This window comes from Cavia porcellus, unplaced genomic scaffold (genome assembly GCF_034190915.1).
Source record: "Cavia porcellus strain 051 isolate PalLab524CR breed Dunkin Hartley unplaced genomic scaffold, mCavPor4.1 scaffold_42, whole genome shotgun sequence".
NCBI lineage: Eukaryota > Metazoa > Chordata > Mammalia > Rodentia > Caviidae > Cavia > Cavia porcellus.
The window spans coordinates 5,187,217-5,207,349 of NW_026947525.1; the positions used below are offsets into that span (position 1 = coordinate 5,187,217).

Consider the following 20,133-nt stretch of genomic DNA (forward strand, 5'->3'; position numbering starts at 1 on the left):
AATGAATGCCTAAGGGGTTGTGGGAGAAAAAGGAACCCTTCTCCATTGTTGGTGGTAAAGCAACCATGGTGGAAATCAGTGTGGAGATTCCACACAAACTAGATCTACAGGTACCACTCAACTGAGCTATTCTCCTTCTGGGTATCTACCCAAAAGAATAAAAATCATCATACCACAGTGACACATGTGCACCCGCGTTTATAGCAGCACAGTTTGTCGTAGCCTGATCTTGGATGGAATGCATGACCTCTAGCTTGCCTGGCAGGCGCTTAAGCTAAATCCCTGGACCACTTTTTTTTTTACTTTTTAACTTTCAAATAAAATGGGTTTGGGAGAAAAAACAAAGACTGAGGTAAAGTCTTTCAGTGCAAATACCCATCAGACGAGATGAGGTCAACATTCCAGAAGACAGCCAGCTCCAGAAGCCTCCACCATCTTTCATTGGGGATCCACAGTTACAGGGTGGGTTTTTCTTCTGTAATTATTCTTGGTGGGGAAGGCAGGCAGGAGAGCAGGAGCCAATCAGTGATGTAGAGGCTGGCTGTAAGAACTGTCCAATCAGGCGGGCCAAGGTAGGCGGTCTCTTCCGGTGTCATGGCGTCAATTGCAAGGCCAGGGCACAAAAGGGAGCCCTAGATGTTTGCTAGACCAGTATTTTTTGCTTCTATTCGCTGTGGACTGCTTAGACAGAACCTGGGAGACCTCCAAACTACACAATGGTAATGTTATGGGATGGGAGCAGTGAAATGGGGTAGAATCCAGTTGAGACCAGTTAGAAGTGGTGAGAAGGGGCTGGGGGCTTAGCTCAGCGGCATAAGCGCCTGCCTTGAAAGCAGGAAGTCATGAGTTCAATGCCCTATACCCATAAAAAGGAAAAAAAAAAAAAAGCATGTTGTGAGAAGCAGCTGTGCTGTCTAGAGCTGGTGTGCTTAGCCTCAGACCCTGAAATCCTCTAGTGCTAGCAGTGAGTCATCCTCTGTCCCTTTTACCTCTCGCTGGGGCCAGGACAGTTCTGGGTCCCTAGAATGCTGTTGCTACTGTGATACCACCAGGCCACAATGCCATTTTTGAAATCGCCTGCTGCCCTTGCTCCTCCAACAGTCTGCGCCCAGGAAGGGGCATGAGGAGACCCTGATTCCAATGTGGTTTCAAGCTGGGTGCAGCTGTAATAAGCTAGGTCTCTGCTCTCATTCCTGTCAGTAACAGATCTGAAAGCCAGAAGTTTATAAGTGTCTGTGATGCAGGATCTCATAGCCACAACTGCTCTCCTTAAACTTATGCATTTATGTATTTTGTGATCGCCTAAATTTATACTATGTTCTCGTATTTCCATGCTTATGAAAGGTGGAGGCAAAGGTTCTGAGAATTTAAAGATGTGTAGTGATGTGCCTCAGTGGAGGAAGGCTTCCCAAACACCATATGAACTGCTGTGTATTATACAGAACAATGCAAAGAATTTCTGAACATACTTTATGTGACACATGTGCTCATAGACGATGTTTGGGAAAACAGCCATAGAAGTTTAAATTTTGAGAAAAATGAAGCAGATATAAATGTGTCATCAAGGGCAGGGAAAAGTTTGTTTGCTAAGGACAAATTCCAGAAAGGGCTGCCTGTTAAATTCTCTTTGAAAAATGCCTAAATGTAGTCATTTGCATGAACATATACATGTGATATCCTTCTGAATGGAAAGGAATATGGGTGTCATCTCTAAATTAAGATGTGATTTAATAGCTTGGTTGATCATATACATTGTTCAAATATGGAAAGGCTCTGCAATGGAGTTTACTAAGTGGTTAAAGGAGATGCCATAAATTAAAATTGTGCAGGGATTTCAATAGTTTAGTCATGAAGGGTTTTCTGCTTAGGGTGGATCAGAGGAGCATGTAAAGGATGTGGAAGTGACTGGCAGGACGCAGTGTGCCAATAGCAGGACATATAACAGAGAGGGTCTTCCCTGAAAAGGAAGTGCTTATGGTAAGCACGAAGATAAAGTTGGCTTATGATTTCTTCCTTGAGGTGAATAACACCAGCTCTGGTAAGAATCTGTATTCCACATCCTTGTCAACCCCTGAATTTTTTGTTCTTCACTTGAGATCTAATTTTGATTATCTCTAATTATGACCCAGAATCATGAAGGTGAAATTTGAATTTTTTTTTTGTAACAGGGATTGAACTCAAGATCTCAAGCTTGCTAGGTAGGTGTTCATGCGCTGAGCTAAATACCCAGCTCTGAAAGTGTTTTCTGTATACTATGTACGATATCAACATTGTTCCTCAGAAAATGTTGAATATTGTGGAATTTTTCTATATTGTATGGATATAATTTTTAAAGCAAACCAAAGGTGTCGTATGCAGTCACTTTTCAAGTTTCACATTGTCTGTGGGGTGTCTCAGTCAGGGTTTCTATAGTTGAGACAGCTCTGTAACTTAGGCTAGCCCCAAACTCAAGGAAGTTCTCCTGCATCAGCCTCCCAAGACATATTTCTTATATCTAAATCGAGAGTGATCACTTGGTGACACTGAACTATAATTTGAAACTTATACCTGGTTTCATTTTTTATACATTGTTTACATACAGCAGTTTTCCATGAACATTTGAGTTATTATTTATGTATCATATTTCATGTTATTTATGTTGTGTTCTATGAAACCAAATTTAAATATCAAAATGCTACTTAAGTATATTAAGAACAAAGGACTTAGTGGCCTAAATGAGATTTGAAGAGATATCGTTTTTAGTACATCAAAGTGATTCATGAGATATTTGTCCGCCTCTGTGCTTTATGGATGCTGGTCCTGCAGGCTCTCACTATGAGCTCTGCTGTAGAGACAATGTATAGCGACTCTTGCAGTGACTCAGCATAAGAATCAGTGCTCCTATTTGGCTGTTACATTAGCTGTGAGTTGCAATAGAGCATTAAATTTGCTGTCTCAAAAAATGTGTATATACCAAAAATTAATCCCCAAGACAAGGAATTAAGATTTAAAGAAATCAGTCTCCATTCAGCTGTTTTGTTTGGTTTAGTTTTGTTTTATTGAGGCAAGTTTTCTCTATGTATATCAGCTAGTTTTGAACCCATTATGGAGTGCAGAATTGCCCTAACCTCAAAGCAACACTCCTGTCTCAGCGTCTTAAGTGTGGGATTATAGATTTCTGTGTTTTTACCCTAGAATATATTGAGGCTTGTGTTAGGTCTGGGAGAAGGGGGAGGAGAGAGAAGTCCGCGGGAGGAATGGAGCGGAGTGGACGGCCGTAAAAGTAGTGGTCAGCGGTGGCTTTATTCCGGGAATGCGGGGAGGGGGCCCCCCGCCGCCGGCGGCCCCGGGCACAGCATTGCGCCCGGGGCGGGTGGTCTCTCTCTCTGGCGAACTCTCTCTGGCGAACTCCTCCGGCGAACTCCCTCCGACACGTGGCGTGGGGGATCTAAATAGCTTAAGCTTAGGGCAGTGCCCCAAAGGCCATTAGGGATGCACAGATATCCCATTGGCGCACAGGTCCTTAAGGATGGGGATACAGAATCACAATCAAGTCCATAGGGGGCAGGGTAGGGGAGGAGTTTAGCTGCAGCCTTTTCTGGCTACAGTGTTTCATCTGGGCGGGCAACTCTTTCAGCTTGTAACTTAGCTGTGTTGTAGCATGGTATAATAGATGCCATCTGGAGCTTTGCATTTAACTAGTGCCCTGTATTTCACCCAGAAAAATGGAAAATCACTCTGGGTATAAGTCCCAGGAGAAAAGCAAAATGAGCTGTACCCAAAGAAAAAAATTATCCTGCTTAACAAAAGAAGCAGAATACAGTTGTCATCCAAAAATTATTATAAGATTCTAGCTAAATGATTTCCAACAGGATCTTTTTGTGATTTTATCTTCTAAAACATCTCTAACTTTCCAGTTCAGAGCATCTTTAGATACTGAAATGGGGGTGGGGGTTCTGTATACAAGTGTTCCTGAGACCTGTTAATGAAGTTCCACATTTCTCAATTGGGTTGCTTGGCTTCCTATATTGTTGTTCACAAACTCAACTCAAGCTGCAGAAACCTTACTGACACAAGCAAACCTCAGGATTAAATGACAGTGCCACTGAAATGAAAGAATAATAGTAAAAGGAGAGGAGAAAAAAGACAAATGCCATGTGTTATAATGTCCACATCTTTTCCCTAGTGATGAAGAGGCTGAAACAGGAGAATGGCCATGTATTCAAAGACAGGCTAACCTACATAGTGAGTGCAAGGCTGGCCAGAACTCCTAAGTGAGACTATGTCTTTAAATAAAAAAACTAAAATGAAAATATAAACAACCAAGGTGACAGAAAGACTATTTTAAAAAAAATAATTATAGAGCTGAGTGAAAGTTGACCTATGCAAAATGGGAATTATTGAATGATTCTGCAGAAGAATTAAGGCCATGTAGTGGCATCCAGGAGGCAGTGACAAACACAGACTTAGGAATGGCACCTATAGTGCTACAGCACAACAGTGTCCTCCTTCCTACAATGTATTTGCATTTTATTAGGCTGAGGACTTATAAAAGCTCATGGAAATGTGAATTCATGGCAAACAAGCAGCTTGAAATCCAGGCTTTGGAAGATGGCATTTAGCAGACATTTCATATTTAAATTGAAATAAGAGAAATATAATCCTGCCCTGTTTGATGTCAGATGCACCAATTTTAATGGCTCACAACATTGAGAAGTGAAGTCACAAACCAAAAGAAATTCAAACATTTTCTTAGAAAAAAAAAAGAGAAGAATAGCCCTGAATTTTCAGGAGTGGTCTTCTGTGATTTGGCCACAGACCTATTGTCAGGGGTCATTTTTCCAGGAAAGTCATAATGTTGGTACAGTGTGGGTCTCAGACTACAGTCAACCCATAAAGCTTATATCTGCTTAACTAGTATTATTCATCAGGGGAACAAGTTAGGCAGAAAAGGTATGTGGAAAGAGCCAAGGCATTTTGTGGGAACAATAGGCCAGTTGTTCTGGTCATTGAGTATGGTAATTGAGGCCTATCTGAACTTCCTGGAGGAGGTGGTGGTAACTGTAGTACATTTCAAGCTGTTGTTTTTCTCTTCAGGAGCATGTAGACGTGGTCACTGCATCTTCACCTTCAGGTCTGGCTTTCTTCTGCTGTGCCTGTAGCAGTGATTGTTTTATTTGGTTTTTTGCATTGCCTCTTTGAGCTTTCAGTTCCTCTCTGATTGTATATCAATTTCTGTTTACATTGACATCCTTTGCTAAAATCATAATAGTATTTGAATGAATAAAGTGATGTTTATACATTTAAAAATATTCATTAATACAGGCCAGGGATTTAGCTCAGCAGGCAGAAACGTCTGCCTGGAAAGTGCTAGGTTATAACTTTGATCCCCGGTACTTATAAACAAAAGTTATTTAAACTGCAAGGAAAGAAAATAATTTCATTTGTGAAAATGTAGGTTTACAAAATTTATAACTAAATATCTCAATGGCTAATTAAACATTGTTAATCATCATATTGAGTATCTAAAGTTGTTGCGGCTGGGGATTGAGCTCAGTGATACAAGGAGCTGCCTGGAGAGCACAAGGTCATGAGTTCAATCCCTCATACAAAAAAAAATTAACAGTTGTCAGCGATGCAGTGCTATGTGCACATTTGTTGAAACTGATACTTGTTAATTAATAGGCTCAATCTTTCTTTTGTGGTCTACGACATACCTACAGATAACATGGCAATTACAGTGAATGATGGACTGTCCCCTATAGGATTGCTATTTTCTGAGTTGTTTTTATTTTTTGTTTTCCCACATAATTGAAAATTGAAAATGTTGGCTGATGCTAGGTAGAAAAACTATGATAATCATTTTTTTCAATTTAATGTTATATTTCCCTATATCCATTAAGAACATTTTATTTGCTACAATTACTCCAAGTCAAATTGATAAGCAATTCTTAAAGTTACAGGCAGCTGAGTTAGTTAGAAATATAGGCAGCCATACTGTGATAAAGTGGAATGAAATTCCTGACCGTCTATGTCTGGTATGTGTTTGTGTTCTCTAAAGTGCAAGAATGAATTTTAGGAACAACAGAGATGAAGAGCACAATATATTTATTGAGAGAAAGAAAGTGAAAGTATTTTGCTCTAAATAGGATATTTTGGAAGTGGGAGGTGGCACCAGGGGACTTTTACCTTGAAGTCACTTTCCTCTCCCCTATTCAACCTACCTGTGGCCAGAAAAGAATCTCAATCATATACTTGCATATCAGTAATGCCACCTTTAAGCACTACCCAAGTCAAAAACTATACTTTTTGACATATAGTTCAATAGTTCATCTATATGTTTTGATATATAGATCCTCCCATACATTTCTAGAAGAAAAAAACAGACCCACAGTGGTCATGGGGTTCTCTCCACCATCTTAGAATAAAGGCCATTAAGGGAAAGCTTCTGTCTGAGAGAAACAGGAGGGGTTCTGAGCCTGTAGCACAGGACTCTGTCTTTTCTAGGGACTTTACAGAATAAAATCATGTAGTGAGATAGTTTTAAAGTGGGTTAGATTACTGAGATTACTGAAGAGGTAAATTAGCACAGTAGAGAAGCAGAATATAAGAAATGTAAAACTTGCCTTTCATTTAAAGAATGTAGAGAGAAGCCCACAGCCACCAAGGGTTTGGTTTTTCTTTCCAACTGACTATGGGGATATGGGGCATATGTGACTTTTGACTGGATGTGGTGCATGGAGGGGGAATTGATGTCATGCAAGGAACTGATGGTAATTTTCTTTAGTCTCCGTGGGAAAGAAAGAGGAAGTTGTAATCAAAGAGATAAGAGGAAGTGGCCATATGAGTAAGCATCGCTGATTTTACATTTTCCTCCTTGAACTACCACCATGAGGTCCTGTAATTGTTTCTAGGGTAAAACACATTCAAGTATATACTTTGGTTTGAATGAAGAAATCAAAACAAAGAATTTTTGCCATCTGTCTTCCTCCATGGCTGGTGGTAAAACATTTATAAGAAATATGTTGATTCATTTCCTTAATGCATTGTAAATACCATAACCAAAATTACAGATCAGTTCACTGTCAGAAAAAGCAGTAGTGCTTAAAGGCCTTCACTGCAAGTATCTCTGGAAAGGTTAGATCAACATTTTGAAATATAAATTGCTACTGATTTCTCTGACTTCAAGAAAGAGAAAAGTTTATATTGATATTGCTAGAGTGGAATGAATCTCCTGGTCTACTATATGTGATATGAGTTTTTGTTTCTCTAATGTCAAAGAATGAATTTTAGGAAGAACAGAGATTAAGAGAAGAATGTACTTATTGAGAGAAAGAAAGCTTATTGAGAGAGAGAAGGGGTCCTGAGCAGATTGCCAAACACTGTCTTTTCTAGGGACCTTTATAGAGTAAAATCATGTGATGAAATGAGTTTAAGGAGGGGAAAACTAGGAACTAACAATGCAGATGGGCATAAATGTGACAGAGCTATGGTAGCCAATAAGATTATAAGTTCAGGTAAAGTTGATTAAATTGGGAACAAAGGAGGAAGGGAGTCACATAGAAAGCAGGCATTCTTAGACAGCAGTGACTTCCCTTAGGGGTTTGGGAGGGTGACTACCAAGGTAATCAGGATGACAGAAACTATTTAGAATGTCTGTGTTTAGGATAAGGATACATTTCTTTGAAAGGTGACTCCTGACTTCCTCAGATTGGTAGGGAACTATTAAGAATATCAAACCTTAGGATATGGATGAATTTGCTTATCATTTGTCTTCAGGTTGGCCCATAGCATGAGGTGTCAGTCTTCCCCATAGTTGCAAGGTATCTGGACTCCTGCATGGGATCCTTGGGGGACCTAGCCCTGTCTCATGCCAACAGTATTTAAAATAACTCAGGTGCCTGTAACAGTACTGTTTGGAAAATTGATTACAGATGTCTTGTGCTCCGGGTGAATGATCTGGGGATGACAATGTGCAATGTATATACCAGCTTTGCCCCCTGATTCACATGTTTTGAAATTTAATTTTAGTTGATGTGTTCTTTTTTCCTTGAAATAGAATGGATTTGAAAATTAAAAGCCTGAGGTAAAGCTCTTCAGTACAAACACTCCAGTGTTAAGCTGAGTTCACCACTGTAGAAGAATGGCAGCTCCAGAAGTCTCTGCACTGCAATCTGTCATTTGGGATCCTCTTGCAGGGAGAGTTTCCTCCCCCTGTTTATTCTTGACTCAGAAGGAGGGCAGTAGAGCAGGAGTCAATCAGTTTTGAAGGGGCAGGCTATATGAACTGTCCAATCAGGCAGGCCATTGCTGGCTGTGACTTCTGTCTCTTCCAGTGTCTCAGCATGATTTACCTGTTCTGAGTACAATACTGGTAGCAAAACACTTGTTGGGTCTAATTTAGTACTTTTGACGTCCTGTGTCCTGATTAGAAAAGAACCTGAGAGATCCTGGAGCCATGGAATGGTGAGGTTGTGGATGGGAGCCCAGAAATAGGGTGGCATTGGGAAAAACCAGTTACAAGTGTTTAGGAGTAGTTCTGGTGTCTGGAGCCTCAGGTATTTACTTAGCTTCAGCTCCGGAGGTCCTCCAGCATTGGCCATGGACCATTCACTGTCCCTTTTGCCTCTTCCTGTTGGCAAGGGTGATTTGGCATCCCTCAGAGCCCTGGCTTCACTATGACAGCAGCAGACTCAATTCACATCTTTGAAATTCACTGCTGGCCTGGTAACTCCACCATCTTAGGCATTGGAAGGAGCTTGCGAAGTCCCTGACTATGATACTTTTTGTAGTTTGTAGAGTAGGAATGAGCTAGTTCTCTGCTCTTTCCTCAGAGTAGCAGATCTGTAATGTCCAAAGTATATTAATGTCTGTAATGCAGGGCCTCGTAGCCAGAATGGCTGTATGTAAACTTGGGCTTTTTTGTATTTATAGTGATCTCTTCAATTTATAGTATGTTCTCATATTTCCAACCTCAGGACCGGTAGTGGCAAAGGTCCTGAGAATTCAGAGATGTGCAGTAATGTGCCTCAGTGGAGAAAGGCTTCCCAAACACGTGGTGAACTCCTCTGCATTATTTAGAACAGTGCAAAATAATTTCTGAACATACTTAATTATTTAGGTGGCACCCCTGCTTACAGACCAGGTTTGTGAGAACAGCCACAGAGTTTTGAAGTCTGAGAAAAATAAAGCAAATATGCAAGTGTTATCAAGGACAGGGTAAAAATTTGTGAAGGACAAATTCCAGAAAGGGCTTCCTGTTAATTTCTCATCGAAAAATGCCGCAATTTAGGCATTTGCACGGACATATACACATGATATCCTTGTGAATGGAAAGAATAGGGGTGCCATCTCTGAATTAAGAGCTGATTTAGTAGCTTGGTTTTTCAGAGACAGCTTAAGTATAGAGATGCTCTGCAATGGACTTATCTAAGTGGTGTAAAGGAGAAGCCCTAAAGGGAAACTTTGCAGTGATATTAATAAATAGTTGACACCAACTGGGGGAAATTGTACATACAATAGGAAACAATGATCGAGATCCTTCCCACACAAATGATAAATTGTATACATACAGTCTTCAGACAGATTGTGGGGATGTTAACATTCCTTGTTGCTATACCCTTAGTTACAGGGGGTTTGACTAAAAGGTGGATGTAAATGATAAAGCCCTGTGTGATACCTAACAAAGGCAGCCGTTGAGGGCCATGCCATCAGAATTGTTGTTAGTATTCAAAAATGCATTCCTCCTGCTATGACTCTGTACAAGAATGTATAGGCATATGTAGCAAAACTTACTTCCCTGCTGAGCTTATGAGGACAAGGGCTGAAAGAGTTAAAGGTGATTGGTCGACAAATCCGACAGTGATAGGAAGTTCAAAGTATGCCCAAGCCTCATGTCTCAACATGGTTGATAAATCAGTGTGCTGGAGCAGGGTGGCCTTATACATGTGTCTGATAGGGGTGGGCTGCAAGGTAAGATCAGAAAACTCTGGTGGTTGAGGAACGAGTCAAGCTGCTAATAAAAAGAAGCTGCCTAAATCACAGGGAGTTGGTCTAGATGCTCTAACTTATGATATTCTAGAGGCCAATCATAAAACCTTAAATGTTTCCAACCCAACTTTGGCTGAAGAATTGCTGGTTATGCATGGCACAGGGCTCCCCATCTCCCTTGCCATCCCCAGCAGTGTTTCTCTGGCTACACTGGGGAAACAAGATTTCTTAAATTGTAGTGCTGGTCCCCCCTTTAGAGTACAACCAGTAGGCTTCAAAGACTCTTTCTGTCTTCAAGGTTTTCATAAGGATACCTCCAACATTGACGTGGAGTCCGTTACATTTACTGATTGTAGTTCCGTAGTTAACCGGACTACCTCTTTTATCTTGCCAAAGGACAAGTATTTATTTGTGGAGGAATTATGGCCTATACCTTCCTCCAACTAACTGGACAGGGATATATATAACAGCTGTCCTGTTGCCTGATATAGAGATCCTACCCGTGGATGAGCCCATCCCCATTCCTAGTTTAGATTACATCACAGGCCACTCAGAGAGGGCAATTCAATTTATTCCTTATTGGTAGGCCTAGAGATAGTCAGGAGCCTGAGGTATGGGGCCAGCAGGAGTAGGGGTTTCTGTCCAACCTTCCAACCAGATTGTTAATGATGTGCAGGCATTATCTAGTACCATTCAGGTCATTCAAGACCAAATAGACTTGTTGGCTGAAGTAGTTCTCCAAAACAGAAAGGGACTAGACCTAATACTCCTAGAGGAGGGCAGCCTATGTGCCGCTCTAAAAAAAAAAGTGCTGTTTTTAGTGCAGAGTTATGTTTTTATGTTTATTCAGGCATAATAAAAGATGGCATGTCCAAACTCAGAGAAAATATCAAAACTAGAAAAAAAATACTCTTCGGGAACATCCTTCTCTTCCCTATGGCAAGGGCTAGCTCCTTATGTGGTCCCCATCCTAGGCCCTTTAGCTGCTTTGCTCTTACTCCTTACCATTGGTCATTGCGTTCTAAACAAGATTACACATCTGGTGTGATCACAGGTCTCCAAGGAAAAGATGATGGTCTTGAGATACCAATATAATCCAAAACCTACTAATAATCTCTAGGATTAGAGATACTCACAAGAAAAGGGGGGAATGAAGGGTAAAACATTTAGGAAACCCCCTCTTGCTTGTCACACGGTCAGAACAACCAGATGTTCTGGCCTGATAGGGAAGTTGTGGTCCAACGTCCCCAAAAATAAGAGCACCGTGAACTATTGACCCTGCCAGACGGGATATGAGTTTTCAAAACATCAAGCCCCCTGCAGTGGATAGCTCACCCACCAATAAGCAAATGACCTGACCCCTATTAACCAATGTCATCTGCTTCTGTAACCAATGCTTGCTTTTCAGTTTTCAGCTTTATATACTCTGCACTCCCCTACCCGGGCACTCTCTCCCCTCTCCCCCCTAGAGTGCGGTCAGAGAGTCCCTCGCATGCACGGATAATAAAAGCCCTTGATTTTTCATGAGACCTGGTTCCTTGGGGTCTTCTTCACAACGGTGATCTTACAATGTTAATAGTTAGGCATGAAGGGTTTTCTGCTTGGGATGGGTCAGAGTAGTGTGGAAACCATGTGGAAGTCACTGACAGAATGCAGACAGCCAATAGCAGGACATAAAACAGAGAGGGTATTCATTGAAAGTCAGGTAGTTCTTAGAGTAAGAATGAAGTTAAAGTTGGGTTCTGATTGCTTCCTTGAGGTGATCAACATCAGCTCTGGTAACAATCAGTATTCCACATCCCTGTCAACCCATGATTTTTGTGTTCCATACTTGAGATCTAATTTTGATTATCTCTAATTATGCCCCAGTGTCATGAAGCTAAAATTTGAATTTTTTTATACAAAGGATCGAAATCATGACCTATGCTTTCCAGGCAGGCGGTCATGTCACTGAGCTAAATAACCAACTATAAAAGTGTTTTCTGTGTAGTATGGGAGATATCCACTTTGTTTCTCAGAAAGTGTTTAATATTGTTGGAATTTTTCTGTATTGTATGCCTATAATTTTTTAAAACAAACCAAAGTGTCTTACACAGTCTCTTTTTAAGTTTCCCTTTGTCTGTGGGGTGTCTGAGTCAGGGTTTCTCTATTTTAGACATCTCTGCAACTTAGGATAGCCCCAAATTCAAGGAAAAACTCTTTCACCAGCCTCCCAATATATATTTCTTATATCTGAATTTAATGTGATCACCTGGTGAGAATGATATATAATTTACAGCCTGGGCCTTGTTTCATTTTATATACATATTTTTTAAATACAGCAGTTTTCCACTAACATTTGAGTTATTATTTATGTACCATATTTGATGTTATTTATGTTTTGTTCTATGCAACCTAATTCATATTTCAAAATGCTGCTTAAGCATTTTGTCATCTGTAGTCTATCAACGTGATTGATGAGATATTATTTTTTCCTTTAAATTTGAAGGTTGTAAAATACAACAGAACAAGGCAGAATAAGGCCAACTAAGATCGCACAGTTAAACTGGTACACAACTTCACAACAGGTTACTGGGATAAAAGTAATTGTATCACAGTATATTTCATTATCTTTATAATAGTTTTTATCATGTATATCAAAATGAGATGAAATACAGAACATTATAGAACTTATCAAAACAGAATATTGAATAAAGCATTATCATTAATCAAAATAGAGCAAAACAGTATTAAAAATATTTGCCTTCAAAGAGGTAGTAGAAAGAAGTCCCCCTAGTTTGCTATGTTCAGATTCCCAGGATATGCTCAGAATTCTAGTTCCCATTTGCTAATGGGGGGAGACAGGAGAAGAGGGGTAGGGGAAGTGGGATGTTTCATTCTAAGCCATGCTATTGCTAGTAGGGAGACACGCTGGTTATTTGGTTTAAAAGCGTCCTAAGTTCCAACATGGCATGGATCACAGGAGCTGCTCTTGGTTCTCCCCTTGGAAGGGCTGCAGTCTGCCAGACTGCCACCAATTACCAGTGAGTGGACATGCTTGCTTGGTGTCCCATTGTCCTAAATTCCAGCATGGTTTGGATCTCAGGAATCTGCTGTTTGTTCGCCCCCTATAGGGGCTACAGTCTGCCACACTGCCACCACTTACCAGGGAAGGGAGGTGCTTGCTTGGCTTCCCAGTTGATTGATGAGATATTTATCTGCCTCTGTTCTATGTGGATGCTGGTTGTGCAGGCTTCTCACTGTGAGCTCTGCTTTAGAGACAGTACATAGGGAATCTTGCAGAGACTCAGCAAAAGAATCTGTGCACCTATTTTGCTGTTACATTAGCAATGAGTTACAATCTAGCATCAAATTTGCTGTCTCCAAAAATGTGTATATACACAAAATTAATGACAAAGACATGGATTTAAATTTGAAGACATCAGTCTTCTTTCAGCTGTTTTGTTTGGTTTTATTTGTTTAGTTTAGTTTTGTTTTATTGAGACAAGCTTTCTGTATGTATATCAGCTGGATTTGAACATCCTATGGAGCCTAGAATTTCCCTGAACTCACCGAAGCCATTCTGTCTCAGCCTTTTGAGTGCTGGGATTATAGATATGCACCACCACACTTTGCTTTTGATTCAGAATTGTAGGAGAGAATTTAAGATATCCCAAACCTGAGGTTTGAACCTTCCTTTGAGAAATATATGTATGATCCTTAGGAGGCGGTGACCTTTGAGGATGTGGTTGTGAACTTCAGCAATGAAGAGTGGACTTTGCTGAGTCCATCCCAAAAGAACCTCTACAGAGATGTGATGGGTGAAACCTTTAGGAACATGGCTGCAATAGGTAAGGATGAATTCTCTTTGTTACTCATGCTGTCAGAATATTGTTTAGTGCTCATCAGTCCTGTTTGATTAAAAAGAATGTGAGAATGTTCTTAAAAATAGCTCAGACCTGAACACATTATATCATAAATCTAAACAAAATCTCTTAATTTGTATGTATTACTGTAATGAGTCTTGGTATTTCTATGTCTACAATTCAGGAGGACTTGGGGATATCCAGGAAGCTGAAAAAGAATGCAAAATTTACTGGAGATATTTAAGGTAATTTTCACTTAAAAGGAAAAGTAATGTTCCTGACTAATTAGTGAATCAGCAGAAAATTGACTACCAAACAAATGAGGCACGGGAGGCTGGGAATTTAGCTCAGCGGCATAAGCACCTGCCTTGCAAGAAGGCAGTCATGAGTACGATCACAGGTACCAATAAAAAAGAAAAAGATGAAAAAAAAAAAAGAAATGAGGTACCATTCATTTTAATGTCAGTAATATTCTCCAAAGATGTATAAGCTAGGGTGTGTTAAATGAGTGAATTAAATCATGAAAATGTATCACATTGCATATAGAGGTGTACGAAAGGCATACACTTTGAGTTATGACATTCTGCCTACAGTTTTTCTACCCATATATACATGTGAATACAACACATTCATTAACTAAAAATTGCTAAGATTGCAATGGGATTTGAAATAAAACTGAGTGCTCATGTTTCCAAACCATGCTCTAGAGAATCAGCTATTCTCATTAAAATTCTTAGTAGGCTGGTAGGCACTCATTCTGAATATCAGTATGCAGTTGTCTCTAGAAATTGATCCCCTCATACTTGTCCTTGTTATAATTTTAAAAACTCAAAATCCACATAAAATACTGATACATGTTTACTCATATACAAAGCAGATCAAGTTATAACAGATCACGCCTTCAAGAATATTAGCTATCTGTCACTGGATTCGTGAAGAAGGAAAATGTTAATAGACTCTCTGTGATTGTGCATTCTTGTAAACCCAGCACACTAAGAGTCAGATTTTGCAGAATGGCAAATTTAAGTTCAAACTTCACAGCTTAATGAACAGTGAAAATCTCTTAAAATAGATAAGAAAAAAGCTATAGATTTTATGCTAATATCTGTTGTTCATTCCTAGCATGGAAAAGAAAAAATTGTGTAATATAGCATCAAAAAATAAATAGTATAATGTCATTTGCCATAAGAAATAGATGGGTCTTTCTCAATTCAATGAAATAGCTCAGCTATGAAACCAAAAATTTACAAGGTTTCTTTTAGATGAGAAACCAAAATATAAAGTGGAATGAAATGACAGTGAGTTGATAGAGAAAGGTAAGACTGACTATTTGGAAAAGAGAACCATAGGTTAAGGACAGAAGGGAGATTTTGATGGGGAAACATATCAAGTTATCTGTCTGTGATACACATATGTACTCATGCCCAAAGTGAAGCTAAATATACTGCTTTTCAAAAGGTACCAAATTTTAAGATTTCCAGAGGTGTACCAGTCTTTTGGGAATGGTTGTTTTCAACATATTTTACAAGGCCATTCTGTTGCTTCATGGTCAGAATTTCTTAGCAGGCATTAAAAACACAACTTAACATTAATGCAGTCATTAAACCGAGACCAATCTCACTGTGAATTTTTCTTTTTTTTTTAATTTCATGTAAGGAAAGACTAAACAAAACAAGTAGAAATAATACTATTTCAAAGTGAAAATAAACAGTAAGAAATCACAAGATGATGATTACATATGGTGCTCATAGAAATAGTTAAGATACAAAAGTGAAATATATGAAGTGGGGATTGAAACAAGACTGCAAACAGTTTTGTTCAACTGTCCAACAAAAACTTAGTAATACGATTATCAATCCTATATGTGATTTTTTTTTTTTTTACAGAAATGACAAGCTCGGGAAATCCTATGGATATACATCTTGGAATCAGTGTAAAGAAGTATTTCTTTGTACTGCAGGAGGTAATGTGGACATGAAAGAAACAAAAACACACCACAATGTTCAGATCCATGAAAAATATTGCAGTGGAGGGAAACCCTATGTATGCAAGCAATGCGGGAAAGGTTTTACCACACATGGAATTTGTAAGAAACATGAAAGTATTCACAGAGGAGAGAGACTCTACATATGTAAGCAGTGTGGGAAAGCTTTTACAAAATGTACCTATTGTCAAGTACATGAAAGTCTTCACTCCAGAGAAAAACCTTATAAATGTAAGCACTGTGAGGAAGCTTTCAGCACACGTACTTCTTGTGTAATCCATGAAAAACTTCACACTGGGCAGAAATCATATATATGTAAAAAATGTGGGAAAGCTTTTAGCAGTAACATTCATTATCAAATACATGAAAATGTTCACACTGGAGAGAAACCCTATGTGTGTAAGCAATGTGGAAAAGGTTTCACCCAAACTAGATATTGTAAGCAACATGAAAGAATTCACACTGGAGAGAAACCATATTTATGTAAACAATGTGGGAAAGCTTTTAACACACGTGCAAGTTATAAGGTTCATGAAAGAATTCACACTGGAAAGAAACCCTATGTATGTCAGAAATGTGGAAAAGGTTTCACCAAATCTAGTCATTGTAAACAACATGAAAGAATTCACACTGGAGAGAAACCATATGTATGTAAGCTATGTGGGAAAGCTTTTAACACTCGATCATACTGTAAGATTCATGAAAGAATTCACACTGGAGAGAAACCCTATGTATGTCAGCAATGTGGAAAAGGTTTCACCAAATCTGATCATTGTAAGAAACATGAAAGTATTCACACTGGAGAGAAACCGTATGTATGTAAGCAATGTGGGAAAGCTTTTAACACACGAGCATACTGTAAGATTCATGAAAGAATTCACACTGGAGAGAAACCATATATATGTAAGCAATGTGGGAAAGCTTTTATCACACGTGCATATTGTAAGGAACATGAAAAAATTCACACTGGAGAGAAACCCTATGGATGTAAACAATGTGGGAAAGCTTTTAAGACATGGGGAGATTATAAGAAACATGAAAGAATTCACACTGGAGAGAAACCCTATGTATGTCAGCAATGTGGAAAAGGTTTCACCAACTCTGGACATTGTAAGCAACATGAAAGAATTCACACTGGAGAGAAACCCTATATATGTCAGCAATGTGGAAAAGATTTCACCAACTCTGGACATTGTAAGCAACATGAAAGAATTCACACTGGAGAGAAACCCTATGTATGTCAGCAATGTGGAAAAGGTTTCACCAAATCTGATCATTGTAAGAAACATGAAAGAATTCACACTGGAGAGAAACCATATGTATGTAAGCAGTGTGGGAAAGCTTTTAACACACGAGCATACTGTAAGATTCATGAAAGAATTCACACTGGAGAGAAACCATATATATGTAAGCAATGTGGGAAAGCTTTTATCACACGTGCATATTGTAAGGAACATGAAAAAATTCACACTGGAGAGAGACCCTATGGATGTAAGCAATGTGGGAAAGCTTTTAAGACATGGGGAGATTATAAGAAACATGAAAGAATTCACACTGGAGAGAAACCCTATGTATGTCAGCAATGTGGAAAAGGTTTCACCAACTCTGGACATTGTAAGCAACATGAAAGAATTCACACTGGAGAGAAACCCTATGTATGTAACCAATGTGGGAAAGCTTTTTCCCAACATGGAAATTGTAAGACACATGAAAGTTCACACTCAAAATTAAACCAGTATATATAAGCATCATGAGAATGGTTTGCGCACATGTACATATTGCATAATGTATGAAAATCTTCACACAGGGCAGAAAACTTGTATATGGAAGGAATGTGGGAAAGATTTCAGCAGAAACTCTCATTGTCCAATACTTGAAAAAATTTGACCTGTTGAGAAACCCTGTGTATGTGAAGAATGTGTGAAGCTTTCACCACACATGGATATTGTAAAATACATCAATGACTTCACACAGGTGAGAAACCCTATGTATATAACAATGTGGCAAAGCTTTTACCTCATAAAGTCATTTCAAAACACATGAAAGAATTCACACTGGGAATAGCCACTGGCTATGTAAACAAGTGGAGACACTTTTAGCAACCAGATTGTAAGTGAAATACGTGAAGAAACTCACACAAGAAATAAATCCTATGTGTTATGGGAATACTCTTAGCACTCATGATCATTGTTACATATCTGAAAGAGCTCACTGGGCAGAGATCTTATGTAGATTAACAATGTGAGAAGTACAACAATACATGTTTGTTGTTAAACACATAGAAAAAGCATCACTGTTCAGACAGTTTAGATCTAAGTTTACTTTAAAAATCCCAAGGGGACCTAAAGAATTAACCAATGCAGAAGTTTGATGTCAATATTTCTTGACAAATTTTTCAGAAATGACAAATCTGAGGTGGAGCTCTACTCAAGTGCACATGTTGTATGGTTTTCAGTTAATCACTTGTACCAATTTAGATTTTTTAGAGTGTCTTTGTGCTTCAACATGGCATCTTGTAATTAAACATGGTAATCTGAAGTGGGCTTTTCAATTTCAAGTATGGATAGGGTATATGTACTTAACATTTTGTCTTTAAAACCTAATTTTTATATTTTTGGTGAATTATAATGTTTATTTAAACAGAACAAAACAGAAAAAAGAGAAATAATACAGAATTTCAGAAAAATAAACAATAAGAAATCACTAGTTCATTAGTTACATATTGTCATCTTAGAAGTAGTTGTTCAAGTTATAAAATTAAAGCATACAAAGTGATATTCAAATAACAACACTGTGAACATTTCACCTCAGTGTTCCAACAAAAATTTCTTAGTATGCTTATCTGTCCTACACACTTTTTTTTTTTTCTTAAAGAGCATAAGACTAAACATGACAAAGCAGAACAGAACAGTTCATAAGAAAACAAGTTAAGGGAACACAGATTTCAAAGCAAGTCCACTGGAGATGTTCACTGTCTATCTTACTGTCTCTAGTTTTCTTCCAAATAGTTGTTTCCATCTTCACATGCATTGAACAAATACTGAACATTATGGAACTAATCAAATAATTGTGGGATGATGCAGGATTTTTCGATCTTCAAGACTGATTTTGAGGAAGTCGATAATGACTACAATAATGTCTCTCATTCTCTTCATACTAGCTGTCTTTATCTTTATGTATGCTGAAATTGAACATAACAGATTAGACTAATGTCACTCTGAACAATGAATAATAGTATCCTGTGAAGGAAAAATGTGAGGAATTGCCTAAAAAAACAAGGCAGAGGACATTGTTAAAAGTGTATCAGGATTTAAAAGCTACGGTAGTCTTATTGCTCTGTTTAGTTTGATTATATTTTGTTCTGGTCTGTCTACTCATATTAGATTTGAGGGCACAGAGAGATAACCCAAAAACAGCAGGTTATACCATGGTAACTATCCTTAATTTCCTATTAACTTAAACTGAAACCCTGTATTACTTACATTGTCTTCTATGACTGATCTTCTTTGAAGCTGGTTTCTTTGAGTACTATTTGGCCTTAACTGATTTTATTCCCAGTTGGTATGCTTGCTGGTATCAAGTCCATGAATAGAGGTAACTACTCTGAAGATGACCAGATGTAAAAGATATACATTGGGGGGCTGGGGATTTAGCTCAGTGGCTTAAGCACCTGCCTGGCAAGTGTGAGGTCATGAGTTTGATCTCCAGTAACAAAAAAAAAAAATAAAGAAATAAAAGTTATCCATTCCAGGTTTGATTATTTCTTTATTTAAAGAGAAAAGAAAGGAAATAAAAAAAAAAAACAAAGCAGTAGAAGGGTACAAATAATGCAGAATTTGAAGAAAAAAATACAGTAAGAAATCCCTAGTTAGTAGGTTACATATTGTCATCTTAGAAACAGTTGTTCAAATTATAAAATTAAAGCATAAAAAGTGCACATTCATACAGTGAGACTGCAGACAGTTCCATTCAATGATCCAACAAAAGCTCAGAAATATGGCTTTCCATCCTAAACACTCAAACATGCAGGTATATCCCTTAGACCACCTTCCTTTCCTCTCTTTTTTTACAATAACAATTACACTTTTTGGGTATTTTTATTTCCACCATTCATATTACTTTGTTTTGAAGAGAATAAAACATAACATGACTAAACAAAACAGAGTCAGTTAGAACAGAAGGAGGGGCATAGTACATGATGCAAAAATAGAATATCAGGTGATCAAAAATGGTTACCATTGTGCCTCTTGCTATTTTTAAATAGAGTTGCCTATATCATTAGGTTTAATAGAATTGATCAAAACAGTACAGAACAAGACCAATAAAACCTACACT

At 38.4% G+C, this 20,133-nt stretch overlaps 1 protein-coding gene across 1 annotated transcript; it reads left to right on the plus strand.

Moving 5' to 3' along the window:
• Positions 1-584: 584 nt before the first annotated feature.
• On the plus strand, positions 585-19,543 carry LOC134474904 (zinc finger protein 420-like). Its single transcript, XM_063243949.1, has 4 exons — positions 585-719; positions 13,673-13,799; positions 13,999-14,059; positions 15,701-19,543. The coding sequence occupies exons 1-4, from the start codon at positions 717-719 to the stop codon at positions 17,541-17,543; spliced, it is 2,034 nt and encodes a 677-aa protein (XP_063100019.1). The 5' UTR covers positions 585-716; the 3' UTR covers positions 17,544-19,543.
• The last annotated feature ends 590 nt before the right edge of the window (positions 19,544-20,133 follow it).